Below are 15,921 nucleotides of genomic sequence, written 5' to 3'. Positions count from 1 at the left end.
ATATCTCTCCCCTTAGACGTGGGGGTAACAGGATTCAGAGGTTAAAAGAGAGGGAGGCGTTTTGGATATTCACTCTCCAAACACTTCATCCACTCGGTATGAACAGAGAATATGAGGTTCTTCATTAATCAAACTGATCATAACGTGATTGTTATTTAAATATATGTGTCTAAAGTCCGACATGATATTATTTTGATTATATTGCTCTTTTTTCCCCCCTCTCCCTCTTCCTCTTAGATGCCACAGTGATTACTACAATTGATAGAGAAGGCGTCTTCTTCTGGAAGATATTCTCTTCCCTTCTAGGCTCTTGGCTTTGATTAGACATTTATATGCTACTTTATCATAAGATGTGATTCTCGTGTTGAGTGTGATTTCATATTTGCATGTGAAATATTATGTTATGTTATCCATAATTTCTTTCTTCTGTTTTTGCCCCAATATTAGTAACATATACTTTATATATCTAGGACCTTACGCCTTTTCTCATTTTTACTTTTACTACAGTTCTTCCGGCACACTCTGCTCCTTCTGGGTGCCTGCAACACAGATTTTGTGTGTACCATCCACTAGTCACTGCGGGAAACCGGATCTCACTGCGCATGCGCGTTTTTATATTCACTTCGGCTTTCTCCGGATAAACTCACGAGTCGGGCACCGGATATGATGTCACAGGTTGCACGGCACTTACACCAGACTTCCTGGAATGCCACACACTTCACTGCCTCTAATCTCTGGACGCACGCCGAGCCGTCACTAACACAGGTAAACACCGTTTATTGTGGGGAGCTAGTAGGGGTAGCCGGTTTCTTTACAACTGTGTCCTTTTTAACTATTTTTCTTTTTAACCATTTCTTGGTAATTACCTGTAACCAGTCACATTATTATGACTCTGAAGGACTCATTATATGTTGTTTTGGTCCTTCACTAGAACGCCATTCCGTTGTATATGCCTTGGGCATAGGATACACCACCGCACGCCAGTAACCTGACTTAGGTATTTTGACCTAATTATTTATATTGGGGACATGATTTATCCCTTCCTTTTTATCCCAATCTTTCTCTTCCGCTTTTTCCTTGCTTGGGTCCCTCTGCTTAGCAGACTATATGGACTATATATACTGGTTTGAGAAGTAGTTTTTTTCATGCAAACATGATTATATTATTTTGCTAACAGTTTTGGGTCACCAGCATTATCTATCTGCACATTTACCCTATTTGTTGATTTTTTTTCTGTAGTCACACATCAAATGTGTTGCAATGGTATTATAAACACACACATATATATATATATATATATATATATATATATATATGTATATATATGTATATATATGTATATATATATATATGTATATATATATATATATATATATATATGTATATGGGAAATATGTTTTCTATTATCATAGACTTCCTTGAAAAAGGCAGAGTTTGCCCAAACGTTGATGTGATGAAGTCTGTTGTTCTTTATATCGGCTGAATACCAGAAATAACAGAATTATCCTTTGAAACAGCATCTGTCTGTGGATCAATTGAGTGCCAAAGGTTATCTTATATGGCTATCTTATTTTCCTTTGAGCACCACCCATTTAATGAGTGCGCCACCCCTGATTTAAAGATTCTTCAAGAAGTTAAGTGAATGGGTGTAACTACAAGATTGCTAAGTATTGAGTAAAAGACACTTTCAGTTTCATTTCTCTGTTCCAACTTCCTCTGTCAGCCATGGCGTCTGCTGATCTGAGAGACGAATTGCTCTGCTCCATCTGTTTATCTATTTTTAAAGATCCTGTAATGCTGAGAAGTGAACACAACTTCTGCCGGGTCTGTATTGGTCGTGTGCTGGATACACAGGACGAGTCTGGAGTTTATTCCTGTCCTGAATGCAGAGAAGAGTTTCAGCAGCGGCCGGCACTGATGAGGAACATAAATCTCCATAATGTCGCAGAACGCTTCCTGATTACTCAGCAAGAACATGAGGAGATCACCGGGATCTGCTGCACTTACTGTGTGGACTCTCCGGTACCTGCTGTTAGATCCTGTCTTCGCTGTGAGGCTTCTCTGTGTGATAAACACCTGAGGGTTCACAGCAAATCACCAGAACACGTCTTATCTGATCCCAGCACTTCTCTGGAGAAAAGGAAATGTTCTGTCCATAAGAAAAACCTAGAATATTACTGCACTGAGGACGCTGCTGGTATCTGTGTGTCCTGCAGTTTGGGCGGAGAACATCGGGGACATCGGGTGGAGATGCTGGATGAGGCCTCAGAGAAGAAGAAAAAGAAACTGAGACATGCTTTACAGGAACTGGAAACAAAGAGAGAAAAGAGTGAGGAAAGAGTCCAGAGATTGGAGGAGCGCAGGAGAAAAGCTCAAGGAAAAGCAGCTGGAGAAGCCGAGAGAGTCGCTGCCCTGTGTACAGACATCAGGAGACGGGTGGACAACCTGGAGAAGAAGGTCCTGAGTGAGATCTCCAGGCAGGAGAAGGAAGAGTCACTGTCACTGTCTGCTCGGATCCATCAGCTGGAAATAAAGAAGGACGAGCTGTCCAGGAAGATGAGACACATTGAGGAGCTGTGTAACATGAGGGATCCACTGACTGTCTTACAGGAACCAGACACCGGTGACTTGTGTGATCCTGAGGAGGAGGGAGGTGATGAGGACACAGGAGGACATGATAAACAGCCCCATGATGGAGATGACCTGAATGTGGCTGTGATCTCACACACATTACACACATTATGTGAGGTAATATCAGGTATAAGGAGCGGGATCTATGTGGAGGGTCCTGCAGACATATTACTGGATGTAACCACAGCTCATAATAATCTCCTTATATCAGACGACATTAAAACTGCGACCGGGACAAAAGAGAATCAGAAACGTCCAGAAAGAGCAGAGAGATTCCAGGATTGTAATCAGGTGATGAGCAGGAGAGGATTTATCTCAGGACGACATTACTGGGATATGGAGATCAGTGGATCAGGGGATTGGAGTGTGGCGCTGTGTTATCCCAGTATAGACAGGAGGGGGCGTCAGTCACTGATTGGATATAATAACAAGTCCTGGTGTTTGTGGAGATCTAATAATCAGTATTCAGTGAGACATGACAGTGAAGTGATCAGATTACCTCACAAGATCTCCAGTTATAGAGTCAGGATATATCTGGATTATGAGGCCGGGCAGTTGTCCTTTTATGAGCTGTGTGACCCCATCAGACACTTACACACCTTCACTGCCACCTTCTTCGAGCCTCTTCACGCTGTGTTATATGTATATGAAGGTTCTATAAAGATATTAGGGAGAAGAAGTAGCTGGGTGAAACCATTATAACGTGATACATCCATTGATACGATAGAAAATATCTCAGATTTGTTGCAGTTAAATGTTTTAGATCATTCAACTAATTGCAGTATGAAATAAAGACAAGCTTAAAGATCAAAATGTGTTAAAATTCCAAGTGTTTGCCCCTTATAACTGGTTATATAGCTGCAATGATTCTTTTATTGTGAATTAATATTTAGCGCACTCTTTGCATAATTGTTTTAATTCTACTATTCTGGAGGGTTTTCTCGCATAAACTTCCCGATTCTGTCCTGTAACAATATCTCGAGGGTTATTATATATGATGTATTTGTTTGAAATAACAAAAAAAAAAACTGTTCAGAATAAAGTACCGGCAAATTAAATTAGATATTTGGAATGTTATGTGCATGATGCCTCATTTTCCGCTTGTAACTTGAACGGTGCAAATATTTAACATTTATCATGTCCATTGTTTCTGCATTTTGCTGTATTTTTTGGGTCATAGACATCAATGTGGAGCCCATTTTCAGAATAAAATAAGTGTTGCTCTAATGATTTCTACAGGAAGCGATATAAAATATAAAAAATGTAAGAAAATTGAAAAAATAGAGAAAAGTGTCGCTTTCTGGAGAAAGGAAATGTGATATCACAGGAGCAAGAAACAACAATCCAGCAGGAATATAAAATGTTGAACATTAAAAAAAAATCAAATACAAAATTTACTTGCAGATTTTCGCGAGTTTCATGCAATTTGTAAGTGAAAAAAACACATAAAAAATCCATTACATACATTGACCCAAATAGGGTCAGTATTCAAATTGCCCATTCTTTATTTTCTTTTAGAAGTGTCCTTATTGCTTTGATTCAGTCTACTGTCCGACAACTGAACCCAACGGTCCTTGATCTTTATTTTAGAGATGAACAACACTTGAAGCTGTCCCAGCAGCTACTTAAAGGTCAACGACAATCTATATTAACCCCTTCAAGTCGCGGCCCTTTTTCATTTTTGCGTTTTTCACTTCCCTCCTTCCCTGAGCCATAACTTTTTTATTTTTCCGTCAATATGGTCATGTGAGGGCTTATTTTTTGCGGGACAAGTTGTACTTTTGAACGACACCATTGGTTTTACCATGTCTTTTACTAGAAAACGGGAAAAAAATTCCAAGTGCGGTGAAATTGCAAAAAAAGTGCAATCCCACACTTGTTTTTTGTTTGGCTTTTTTGCTAGGTTCACTAAATGCTAAAACTAACCTGCCATTATGATTCTCTAGGTCATTACGAGTTCATAGACACGTAACATGACTAGGTTATTTTTTATCTAAGTGGTGAAAAAAAATTCCAAACTTTGCTAAAAAAAAAAAAAAAGTGCCATTTTCCGATACCCGTAGCGTCTCCATTTTTCGTGATCTGGGGTCGGGTGAGGGCTCATTTTTTGCATGCCGAGCTGGCGTTTTTAATGATACCATTTTTGCGCAGATACGTTCTTTTGATCGCCCGTTATTGCATTTTAATGCATAGCACTAGGCTATCTTCGGCTGAAGATAAGGGTTATCCTTTTCTGTAGCTATATATATATGTGTTTGTGCCTTGCCATTTTTGTGTATCCACACATGTGAGTCTTATCATTATCAGTCTGGGATTTAATATTAGGGCTTCCCAGGGCCAGTCGTCGCTGAGTGGGGGCGCCATTTCCGCTGACCAGTAGGGTGCCAACCTCCACAGCTAGGCAGGCTGCACAGCAGTAGGGTACAGAGGTAGTGAGGCCCATTTTTAATACACGAGCACTTTTTTGTTATGCACATTGTTGGTCTTTAGTCCGTGTATCTCACCCTGCCACAAACCTAGTTTATATGTATGACTATATATATATATATATATATATATATATATATATATATATATATATATATATACAGTGGGGCAAAAAAGTATTTAGTCAGTCAGCAATAGTGCAAGTTCCACCACTTAAAAAGATGAGAGGCGTCTGTAATTTACATCATAGGTAGACCTCAACTATGGGAGACAAACTGAGAAAAAAAAATCCAGAAAATCACATTGTCTGTTTTTTTTAACATTTTATTTGCATATTATGGTGGAAAATAAGTATTTGGTCAGAAACAAACAAATCAAGATTTCTGGCTCTCACAGACCTGTAACTTCTTTAAGAGTCTCCTCTTTCCTCCACTCATTACCTGTAGTAATGGCACCTGTTTAAACTTGTTATCAGTATAAAAAGACACCTGTGCACACCCTCAAACAGTCTGACTCCAAACTCCACTATGGTGAAGACCAAAGAGCTGTCAAAGGACACCAGAAACAAAATTGTAGCCCTGCACCAGGCTGGGAAGACTGAATCTGCAATAGCCAACCAGCTTGGAGTGAAGAAATCAACAGTGGGAGCAATAATTAGAAAATGGAAGACATACAAGACCACTGATAATCTCCCTCGATCTGGGGCTCCACGCAAAATCCCACCCCGTGGGGTCAGAATGATCACAAGAACGGTGAGCAAAAATCCCAGAACCACGCGGGGGGACCTAGTGAATGAACTGCAGAGAGCTGGGACCAATGTAACAAGGCCTACCATAAGTAACACACTACGCCACCATGGACTCAGATCCTGCAGTGCCAGACGTGTCCCACTGCTTAAGCCAGTACATGTCCGGGCCCGTCTGAAGTTTGCTAGAGAGCATTTGGATGATCCAGAGGAGTTTTGGGAGAATGTCCTATGGTCTGATGAAACCAAACTGGAACTGTTTGGTAGAAACACAACTTGTCGTGTTTGGAGGAAAAAGAATACTGAGTTGCATCCATCAAACACCATACCTACTGTAAAGCATGGTGGTGGAAACATCATGCTTTGGGGCTGTTTCTCTGCAAAGGGGCCAGGACGACTGATCCGGGTACATGAAAGAATGAATGGGGTCATGTATCGTGAGATTTTGAGTGCAAACCTCCTTCCATCAGCAAGGGCATTGAAGATGAAACGTGGCTGGGTCTTTCAACATGACAATGATCCAAAGCACACCGCCAGGGCAACGAAGGAGTGGCTTCGTAAGGAGCATTTCAAGGTCCTGGAGTGGCCTAGCCAGTCTCCAGATCTCAACCCTATAGAAAACCTTTGGAGGGAGTTGAAAGTCCGTGTTGCCAAGCGAAAAGCCAAAAACATCACTGCTCTAGAGGAGATCTGCATGGAGGAATGGGCCAACATACCAACAACAGTGTGTGGCAACCTTGTGAAGACTTACAGAAAACGTTTGACCTCTGTCATTGCCAACAAAGGATATATTACAAAGTATTGAGATGAAATTTTGTTTCTGACCAAATACTTATTTTCCACCATAATATGCAAATAAAATGTTAAAAAAACAGACAATGTGATTTTCTGGATTTTTTTTTTCTCAGTTTATCTCCCATAGTTGAGGTCTACCTATGATGTAAATTACAGACGCCTCTCATCTTTTTAAGTGGTGGAACTTGTACTATTGCTGACTGACTAAATACTTTTTTGCCCCACTGTATATATATATATATATATATATATATATATATATATATATATATATATATACAGTCAGCCAGTTAGTCTGCCTATCTTTTTCCTGTCTAGTATATATGCTGGTCTATATGTGACACCTATATTAGGATCTACATCAGGAGATACAGGGACAGCGAACGGTGATTGGGGGCGCCAATCTCGTATCTGTGTTTAGGGTGCCAACCTCCACTGCTAGGTAGGCAGTATTTAGAGGTTCTGTATGGCAGGGTAATCTAGAGTGCACGGTTGTGTGTTTTATGTGTTTATCTGGTTGTATTTGTGGCATGGTTTTAATTGGTATATTAATTAAAAGTTATATTTTATCTGTGTTATCATTAATATATAAAAGGTTGCTATTGGTTTAATCTTTATTAGAGATGAACAAATATGTTTGGAAAACGATCGCCAACATAAATTCGGCACAAATATGGCACATTCGGAATCACAAGCATTTTTGTCTTATATTCATTCGGTAAAAAGTGCGGGAAAATAATTGTGTTGCCACTAAAGTATTTTCAGCACTTTGGCTAGGATAGTGGTGGTGTATGATGAGCGGGGGGCACATGTTTGATGAGGGGAGTAGTGTGGAGAGCTCAGAGGAGCGGCGTGCTTGTAATTTTTGTTCTCTTAACTTTATGTATTCAAATTACGGCTAGCCAATCAGGGTGCAGGAAACATCCACAATGTCCAGACACAAGGGCTTGAGTCATTGGCTGCTTAAATCACATGTCCCTCTCTATATAAAGAGCGGATATCTTGTTTTAGCGCCATTTTGTCAATATAACAGCGCAGAGAGGCTGCTCCTGATGCTAGTCCTCGGTGCCAATAGATTTTAGCTAGTTAGCTAGGCGGTTGTTTCTAAGTCAGATAATTTAGCTAGTGTCCTGTGTGGCTGTGAAATCGACCTTCCAGCAGATTTTTTTTTCTAGCGCCATTAGTGAGGTCCACAGGCAAAGACAGCAGGGCACATTTCATAGAAGTGTGTTGTGCGTTTCTTCTATTGTGCTCCATGCAGTAATAGACCATTGGAAATCTATGTTTTTCAGTGCTAATGTGATCCAGCAAAGCATATGTCACCTTGTCATTTAGAGCCGCTGAACTTCATCTGTGTGCAGAGTAAGAAAGTAGGAATTAGGCTGCTTTAACACATCAGTGTTTTGCTGTCAGGCTCAATCCATCAAATTTTGAAAAAAACAGATCCGATGAATGATGCTGCCATATCCGTTTTTTCTCATAGACTTGTATTAGCGACGGATGACCTCACGTTTCACCCGTCGTTCGCCAGATCCATCGAAAATGGACAAAGTAAAGTTTTTTGTCTCCGGCAAAGAAACAGACAGTGCCGGATTCGGCGTTTGCTAGAATGGAAGCCTATGGGCACCGGAGGGCGACGGATCCGTCACATGATGGAGTCCGGAGCCAGATTCCGTTTTTTTTAACTGCACATGCTCAGATACAATTGGCCAGCCCACAATTAGGAAAGGTGTATATAAAGCCTGCTATGTAGGGCTTCACTCATCCATTTTCCAGCCAGCAAGACGCAGACCTGCCGCCAGAGCTTAAACCTGCCCCAGGCCAGCCAGCAACAGCTTGCCAGCAGCCAGCCACAGCCTGCCAGCCACAGCATGTTTTCTTCTGGGAGCCCTCCCCCGCGTCGTCAGCGCTGTGAGGTAAATACATTTTTTTCTTTTGTTTTGTTTTTTTTCTTTTTGGTGATGTTCACATAATATACAGTACAGACCAAAAGTTTGGACACATCTTCTCATTTAAAGATTTTTCTGTATTTTCATGACTATGAAAATTGTACATTCACACTGAAGGCATCAAAACTATGAATTAACACATGTGGAATTATATACTTAACAAAAAAGTGTGAAACAACTGAAATTATGTCTTATATTCTAGATTCTTCAAAGTAGCCACCTTTTGCTTTGATGACTGCTTTGCACACTCTTGGCATTCTCTTGATGAGCTTCAAAAGGTAGTCACCAGGAATGGTTTTCACTTCACAGGTGTGCCCTGTCAGATTTAATAAGTGGGATTTCTTGCCTTATAAATGGTGTTAGGACCATCAGTTGTGTTGTGCTGAAGTCTGGTGGATACACAGCTAATAGTCCTACTGAATAGACTGTTAGAATATGTATTATGGCAAAAAAATGCAGCGAAGTAAAGAAAATGAGTGGCCATCATTACTTTAAGAAATGAAGGTCAGTCAGTCCAAAAAATTGGGAAAACTTTGAAAGTGTCCCCAAGTGCAGTGTCAAAAAACCATCAAGCACTACAAAGAAACTGGCTCACATGAGGACCGCCCCAGGAAAGGAAGACCAAGAGTCACCTCTGCTTCTGAGGATAAGTTTATCCGAGTCACCAGCCTCAGAAATCACAGGTTAGCAGCATCTCAGATTAGAGACCAGGTCAATGCCACAAATAGTTCTAGCAGCAGACACATCTCTACAACACCTGTTAAGAGGAGACTTTGTGCAGCAGGCCTTCATGGTAAAATAGCTGCTAGGAAACCACTGCTAAGGACAGGCTACAAGCAGAAGAGACTTGTTTGGGCTAAAGAATACAAGGAATGGATATTAGACCAGTGGAAATCTGTGCTTTGGTCTGACGAGTTCAAATTTGAGATCTTTGGTTCCAACCACCATGTCTTTGTGCGATGCAGAAAAGGTGAATGGATGGACTTTACATGCCTGGTTCCCACCGTGAAGCATGGAGGAAGAGGTGTGATGGTGTGGGGGTGCTTTGCTGGTGACACTGTTGGAGATTTATTCAAAATTGAAGGCATACTGAACCAGCATGGCTACCACAGCATCTTGCAGCAGCATGCTATTCCATCCAGTTTGCGTTTAGTTGGACCATCATTTATTTTTCAACAGGACAGTGACCCCAAGCACACCTCCAGGCTGTGTAAGGGCTAATTGACCAAGAAGGAGAGTGATGGGGTGCTACGCCAGATGACCTGACCTCCACAGTCACCAGACCTGAATCCAATCGAGATGGTTTTTGGTGAGCTGGACCGCAGAGTGAAGGCAAAAGGGCCAACAGGTGCTAAGCATCTCTGGGAACTCCTTTCGATGATCAAAACCCAAAAGTAATGCATATTCTCAGAAAACATTGGAACGTCTTGAGAACTGACTCTGATATTGCTAAGTGGATTACACCCAGACCCTCGGTGACATTCAGACAGGGTAAATCAATAAAGGACCAACTTGTTAACAGTCACTTTGCCCCCCCCCTAAAAAAAGAAGGTACGTGGCTAGAAAATAGAGCCATAGGTACCTTCAGATGTGGGCATTGTAATTATTGGCGGTATGTAACGCCTTCCAGTACGTTCACGAGTACAGTCACCAAGAGAACATACAATAATAAACAGTTTGCAAATTGCAAAACGGTGGGTGTTGTTTACCTCTGTACGTGTTGCTGTCCATTAAACTATATCAGAAAGACCAAGAGACAGTTTAAAATACGTATTGGAGAGCATCTTGGCGACATACGCAAAAAGAGGGATACACCGTTGGCGCGTCATGTGAATATGCATCACGGGGGAGAATTGGGGTCAATTGCATTTAGGGTAATTCAAGTGGTGGAACCATCGGTCCGTCAAGGAGATTGGGATAAGAAAATCTTGCAGAGAGAAACAAGGTGGATCTTTTGGATGGACACCATCCACCCTAACGGACTTAATGAGCAGCTGACTTTCTCGAGCTTCATCTAGTTGTGATGGTGAGAGCATTTCCCATGCGAGGAAACAATGTAGCCTGGTTAATACATTGATATTGTGTTATCCATACAAATCCAGGTGGTAGAGGTACTCCTAGACCGCAACGTTCTTTAATATAGTCGGAGACGATTAAATGTTTTATTGGCTATTGAGCCTTAACATATATATGGAATTTCATATCTGGCAATTATTTGCCGTATAGCTTCCACTATGTTCCATATCCTCTCTCTACTTGATGTTCTGCTGGCACCCAGCAAACTGTATGTTATGCTGCGAATAAAGATACAAATGAAGTCCTATAATTGCCATTTAATTAGGTAGGATGGGATTGTGGCAGCTGATAAGTCATATTTTATGCTGTGGCTAAATATACAGTATGTGTAAACTATTAATTGTCATCTTGTCACTCAGGACATTGCCTGAATTAATAACATCACTTACTTATAATTTAAATGGCAGGCATTACTTGGGAACAATAATATGTTACCCACATTCAGCTGCTGGATTTAACGTACATCTGGGCAGCACACAAGGCAGGATTGCTATGTGCATGAGAAAGTGCAGGCGCATGCGCAGGACAGAAGCGGGCGCGATGAGAAATGGAGACATTATATCTCCGGGACCAACAATGCTGCTCTGAGGCTGCGCTGTACGCAGAGTTATGGTGGAGCGCATGTGCGTTCCACAGAACGCTCCTCATGTCATCAGTGTGAGTATATGCGTTCCACAGAGCGTCATCAGTATGAGCACATGCGCTCCAGAGAGCGCGCCTGACGGCATTAGGCTTCCTGATTCAGCACAGCACGTGTATTATGGTGCCGGACATAGGAGGACGCCAATGCCTAATTAAGGTGGGTGGAGATTAAAGCACTGCACTATATAAGAGAGTGGATATGGTAGCTGGTAGCACAGACTCTGGTATACAGCATCTTGATTCCTGCCTGTAGCTCTATGACCTATTAAGGATGAGCAATCTTCAAGTCCCCTGATGAACCCCCTGAGAAAATATTACGGGGGAGAAACGCGTTGGGACAGCGTGAGCTAATGTATTGACATGGCTGCTCTAAGGGAACGCCTGAGGAGCAAAGAGCTAAGTGGATGATTCTTATTAGCTATGATTTTTATATCACATGGCGCATATTTAGCATACTAAGTACTTGATTTTCTAAGGCATTAGTTATACATAACGTGTGTGGGTATATCCCCGTTATGATAAACTATGAAGATGGGAGTGTTCACCTAACTTATCTATGTAACTTACAGTATATGGTGCATATATAGCATATTAAGCACTTTATTGACTAAGGCATTAGTTATAGATGATATGTGTGTGGGTCTATCCCCTCTATGATAAACTATGGATATGGGAGCATTTTTCTAGCCTATCTGTATCTGTGCACTCAGTAAGGCAGTTTTTGATGTAGTATTTTCTAACAGTATCTTCTCAAGCTGTCAAAGAAAAACTTGTTTACAATCTATATATATAATTGCCTAAGGGTTTTTCCGCCTGTCTGTCTGTCTGTCTGTCTGTCCTGGAAATCCCGCGTCTCTGATTGGTCGAGGCCGCCAGGCCTCGACCAATCAGCAACGGGCACAGCGACGATGATGTCATAAAGGACGTAGACATCTCACGTTTCTGATTCAGCGACGGGCACAGTATCGACGTAGATGTCATAATGGTTGCCATGGCAACGATGATGTCATAAAGGTTGCCTCGACCAATCAGCGACGGGCACAGTGTGCCGCAAATTCTGGAATCATCATTGTCCATATATTACAGGGGCATGCATATTCTAGAATACCCGATGCGTTAGAATCGGGCCACAGTCTAGTATATATATATATATATATATATATATATATAGTACAGCTTAGGTGTATTATACCTTCCTGCTGATCGCAGACTTGTTACTACCCCATAGTTTTACATAGTTCTACAAACAACTAATCAAGCCCTTAGTGACTATTTATTATAAGCAAGTCATTTTTGTAAGGAATAGTGGTAGCCATAGTTGCAGTGTATATAGAAGTGCTTTTGTATTTTTACTATGGATCTAATCTGATCCATATATGTGTGTTTTTGTCTGTGGTTATTAGGTTTTTAGGGACTTCCTAGGGATATAAGGGACAGCCACCGTGGAGCAGGGGGCGCCATAGCGCAAATTTAGGGTGCCAACCTCCGCTGCAAGGAAGGATATCAGACTTTAGGGCCTATTAGGGTCAGAAGAGGCATATTATATGTAGCATTTTTTCATTTTTTCAATTTTTGATGTTTTTTTATTGTTATTTTTTATATTTTTTTTTCAGTTTTTCTATATGGGTTTTTTTGGTATCACAAAAATGTACTCTATATAAATGTCTCTATAGGTAGGCTGTGTCCCTAATTGCAGGAACTTGTAGTCCCTAATAGGGATGTTCTTCATTTAGATTTTTGTTGATCGTATGTATTGTACTTGATTATTAATAAAGACTGATGTTTTTAGGGGCAGGTTTGTTTTTTAGATCTGCAGGATGGCCAAGGGTCATGACTCTACCAGTCATTAGTTGATATGGGGTGATTGCAGTGCTCTTTGCATCCGTTCCCCGTATTGCCATTAGAATCGCAGGTAGGTGACACAGCCAATTACTTCCGGATTGCAAAACCATTTTTTTTTAATCTCTCCTTTAAAGTTCGATTCATTCTTTCTACTATCCCAGATGATTGCGGATGATATGATACATGAAACTTTTGTTCTACATTCAACATTTCACACATATTAGTCATGATTTTGCCGGTGAAATGTGTGCCTCTATCTGATTCAATGACTTTTGGAAATCCCCACCTTGAGAAAACCTCCCTTCATAATGCTTGCCTCACAGCTTCTAGTTCAGCTCTTGGTGCTGAGAATTTTCTTGGGCATTTAATGAGAATTTGTTCATTTGTTTGAGGACACCACAGGGCATAACCTGTGTAAAATTGTCCCTCTTCCCAATACCTTGATCCATCCACCCAATTTTTAGATCTTCCTTTCCTGCCACTAATGTAAACCCCTCCTGGGTCTTGGTCATGTGTACCTCCCCGCAGTCATGTTTTTCCCCTTTGTATTGCATCAATTGTGGCAGGATGTAGTTAGTATCATGAGTTATTGTGATGTTCCTAGGTGTCAAATCTACCAGCCATCTTGCTACTCTTTGGGAAGATACACCACTGAGTGTTCGCTCCAAGAGCATTTTGATGGGCGTGTGGGGTGTTTGCAGTATGATTTCAGAAAATCCTACTATGTATTCTGTGGATAGTATTGCCCAATGTACTGCCAACAGATTCCTCACACAGTCATCAAATCCTATTTCCACAGGACTTAACAATCTTGATAGTTATCCAACAGGAAGCCATTTTCCTTGCCTCTCCTGTAGCAATACAGAGACGTGAACATGCAATGAAAAATGCTGCCACAAGATGTCAGCCAATATTTCATCATCTGTTCTCAAAAGCATAGCTGGATCTAAAGATTCTGCCCCTTCGATTGAATCAATACCATAATTGTCAGTAACCATCTTTAAACAGCCTCTATACCGTGATCCTCTCCACAACATCCAGTTGCACAAATCCACAATAAGTCCATGTTCCTTCATAACATCTGACCCAACAATGGTACCTTCATGTGTTGGTGAAAGATATAAGCCATGCTCAACACATAGATTTCCTAGGTTTATTGTTACTGGCAAAGATTGCTCTGAAAATACTAATTGTCCTCCAAAACCTCTCAGGAAAATCTGTTTACCACTATTACCACTAAGATCCATCTTCAAATCCAGATTAGTTAAACTGACAGCAGCCCCTGTATCCAGTAAAGGTATCGTCACATTAAGCGACGCTGCAGCGATATAGACAACGATGCCGATCGCTGCAGCGTCGCTGTTTGGTCGCCAGAGAGCTGTCACACAGACAGCTCTCCAGCGACCAACGATGCCGAAGTCCCCGGGTAACCAGGGTAAACATCGGGTTACTAAGCGCAGGGCCGCGCTTAGTAACCCGATGTTTACCCTGGTTACCATTTTAAATGTAAAAAAAAAAAACACTACATACTTACATTTCGGTGTCTGTCGCGTCCCCCGGCATCAGCTTCCCTGCACTGTGCAAGCGCCGGCCGTGTAGCAGAGCGGTGACATCACCGCAGTGCTCTGCTTTACGGCCGGCCGGCGCTGACACAGTGCAGGGAAGCTGACGCCGGGGGACGCGACAAACACCGGAATGTAAGTATGTAGTGTTTTTTTGTTTTTTTTACATATACAATGGTAACCAGGGTAAATATCGGGTTACTAAGTGCGGCCCTGCGCTTAGTAACCCAATGTTTACCCTGGTTACAAGTGAACACATCGCTGGATCGGCGTCACACACGCTGATTCAGCAATGTCAGTGGGTGATCCAGCGACGAAATAAAGTTCCAGACTTTCAGCTCCGACCAGCGATGTCACAGCAGGATCCTGATCGCTGCTGCATGTCAACGATATCGCTATCCAGGACGCTGCAACGTCACGGATCGCTATCATTATCGTTCTAAAGTTGCTCAGTGTGAAGATGTTTGTACGATGGCCCCCTACTGTACCCTGAATACGGGGTCTCCTGCCCTTGTCCCTGCTAAGCTGACTCACTAGGAACAACACTGGGGCCTGACATCCCTATTGTTTTAGGTGGGATCTTTAATTCCTCTGGCTTTCCTGCCATTGCCTTTCCAATCTTCCTCAGCTCTTAAAGAAGAAGGCCATATAATGTTAGCCCCTCCCCCCCCCCCGCCAAGAGACTGAAATAAAGGGGGGGTCCCATGGCATCACAGATCTGGACGGTTTTTTGCCCCTCAATTTTAGCTGGGAGAAGCAGGTTTGGTTTTAAATGGGGTTCAAACAAAGGTCAATTTAAATGTCTGCACTGTGCTATTTTTAGAAAGACTGGTTTTATCTGGTGCCTTTTTGCGCCTTTTCTAACAGTTTTCATTGGTTTAAAATGGTTGTTGGGCAGATTTCTCTTATTATATAAGGCCCAGCTGTCACCTGAGAACTGTCATTCTATTGGAGCTGTGAAGAAACGAAGATCCCTCTCTGATGGAAGCACTTCTGCAGCAGATTCTTTCCAGGCCGGCGCGGAGGGCGGGGTTGATTGGCTAAAGAGCTGCCTTGCTATAGAACCTAATGCGGTAGCTGCTGAAGCCGTCTCCCCCCTATCTTACCAGCACCTCAGGCAGAGTCTCCGGGTCAAGAGGTTGCCTGTTCCACCGCCGGTCTGCGGAGCTTCCGGCTCGTCTGTGCCGCCGCCCCTTCCTCGAGCAGCGCTTCCTGTGAGGAGGTCCGGACGTCGCTCTCAAGCACCTGCCAG

At 42.1% G+C, this 15,921-nt stretch overlaps 1 protein-coding gene and 1 pseudogene across 1 annotated transcript; both read left to right on the top strand.

The window, feature by feature from the left end:
- Positions 1–526: 526 nt before the first annotated feature.
- Positions 527–15,921, top strand: part of LOC138673940 (E3 ubiquitin/ISG15 ligase TRIM25-like) — a 30,880-nt pseudogene continuing 15,485 nt past the window's right edge.
- On the top strand, positions 1,713–3,708 carry LOC138675447 (E3 ubiquitin/ISG15 ligase TRIM25-like). Its single transcript, XM_069763628.1, has one exon. It carries the CDS (start codon positions 1,726–1,728, stop codon positions 3,331–3,333), a length of 1,608 nt encoding a protein of 535 aa, XP_069619729.1. The 5' UTR covers positions 1,713–1,725; the 3' UTR covers positions 3,334–3,708.

Source organism: Ranitomeya imitator, chromosome 4 (assembly GCF_032444005.1).
Source record: "Ranitomeya imitator isolate aRanImi1 chromosome 4, aRanImi1.pri, whole genome shotgun sequence".
Lineage (NCBI taxonomy): Eukaryota > Metazoa > Chordata > Amphibia > Anura > Dendrobatidae > Ranitomeya > Ranitomeya imitator.
Note: the sequence above shows the minus strand (reverse complement) of the source record. Positions and strands in the feature narration are given on the sequence as shown.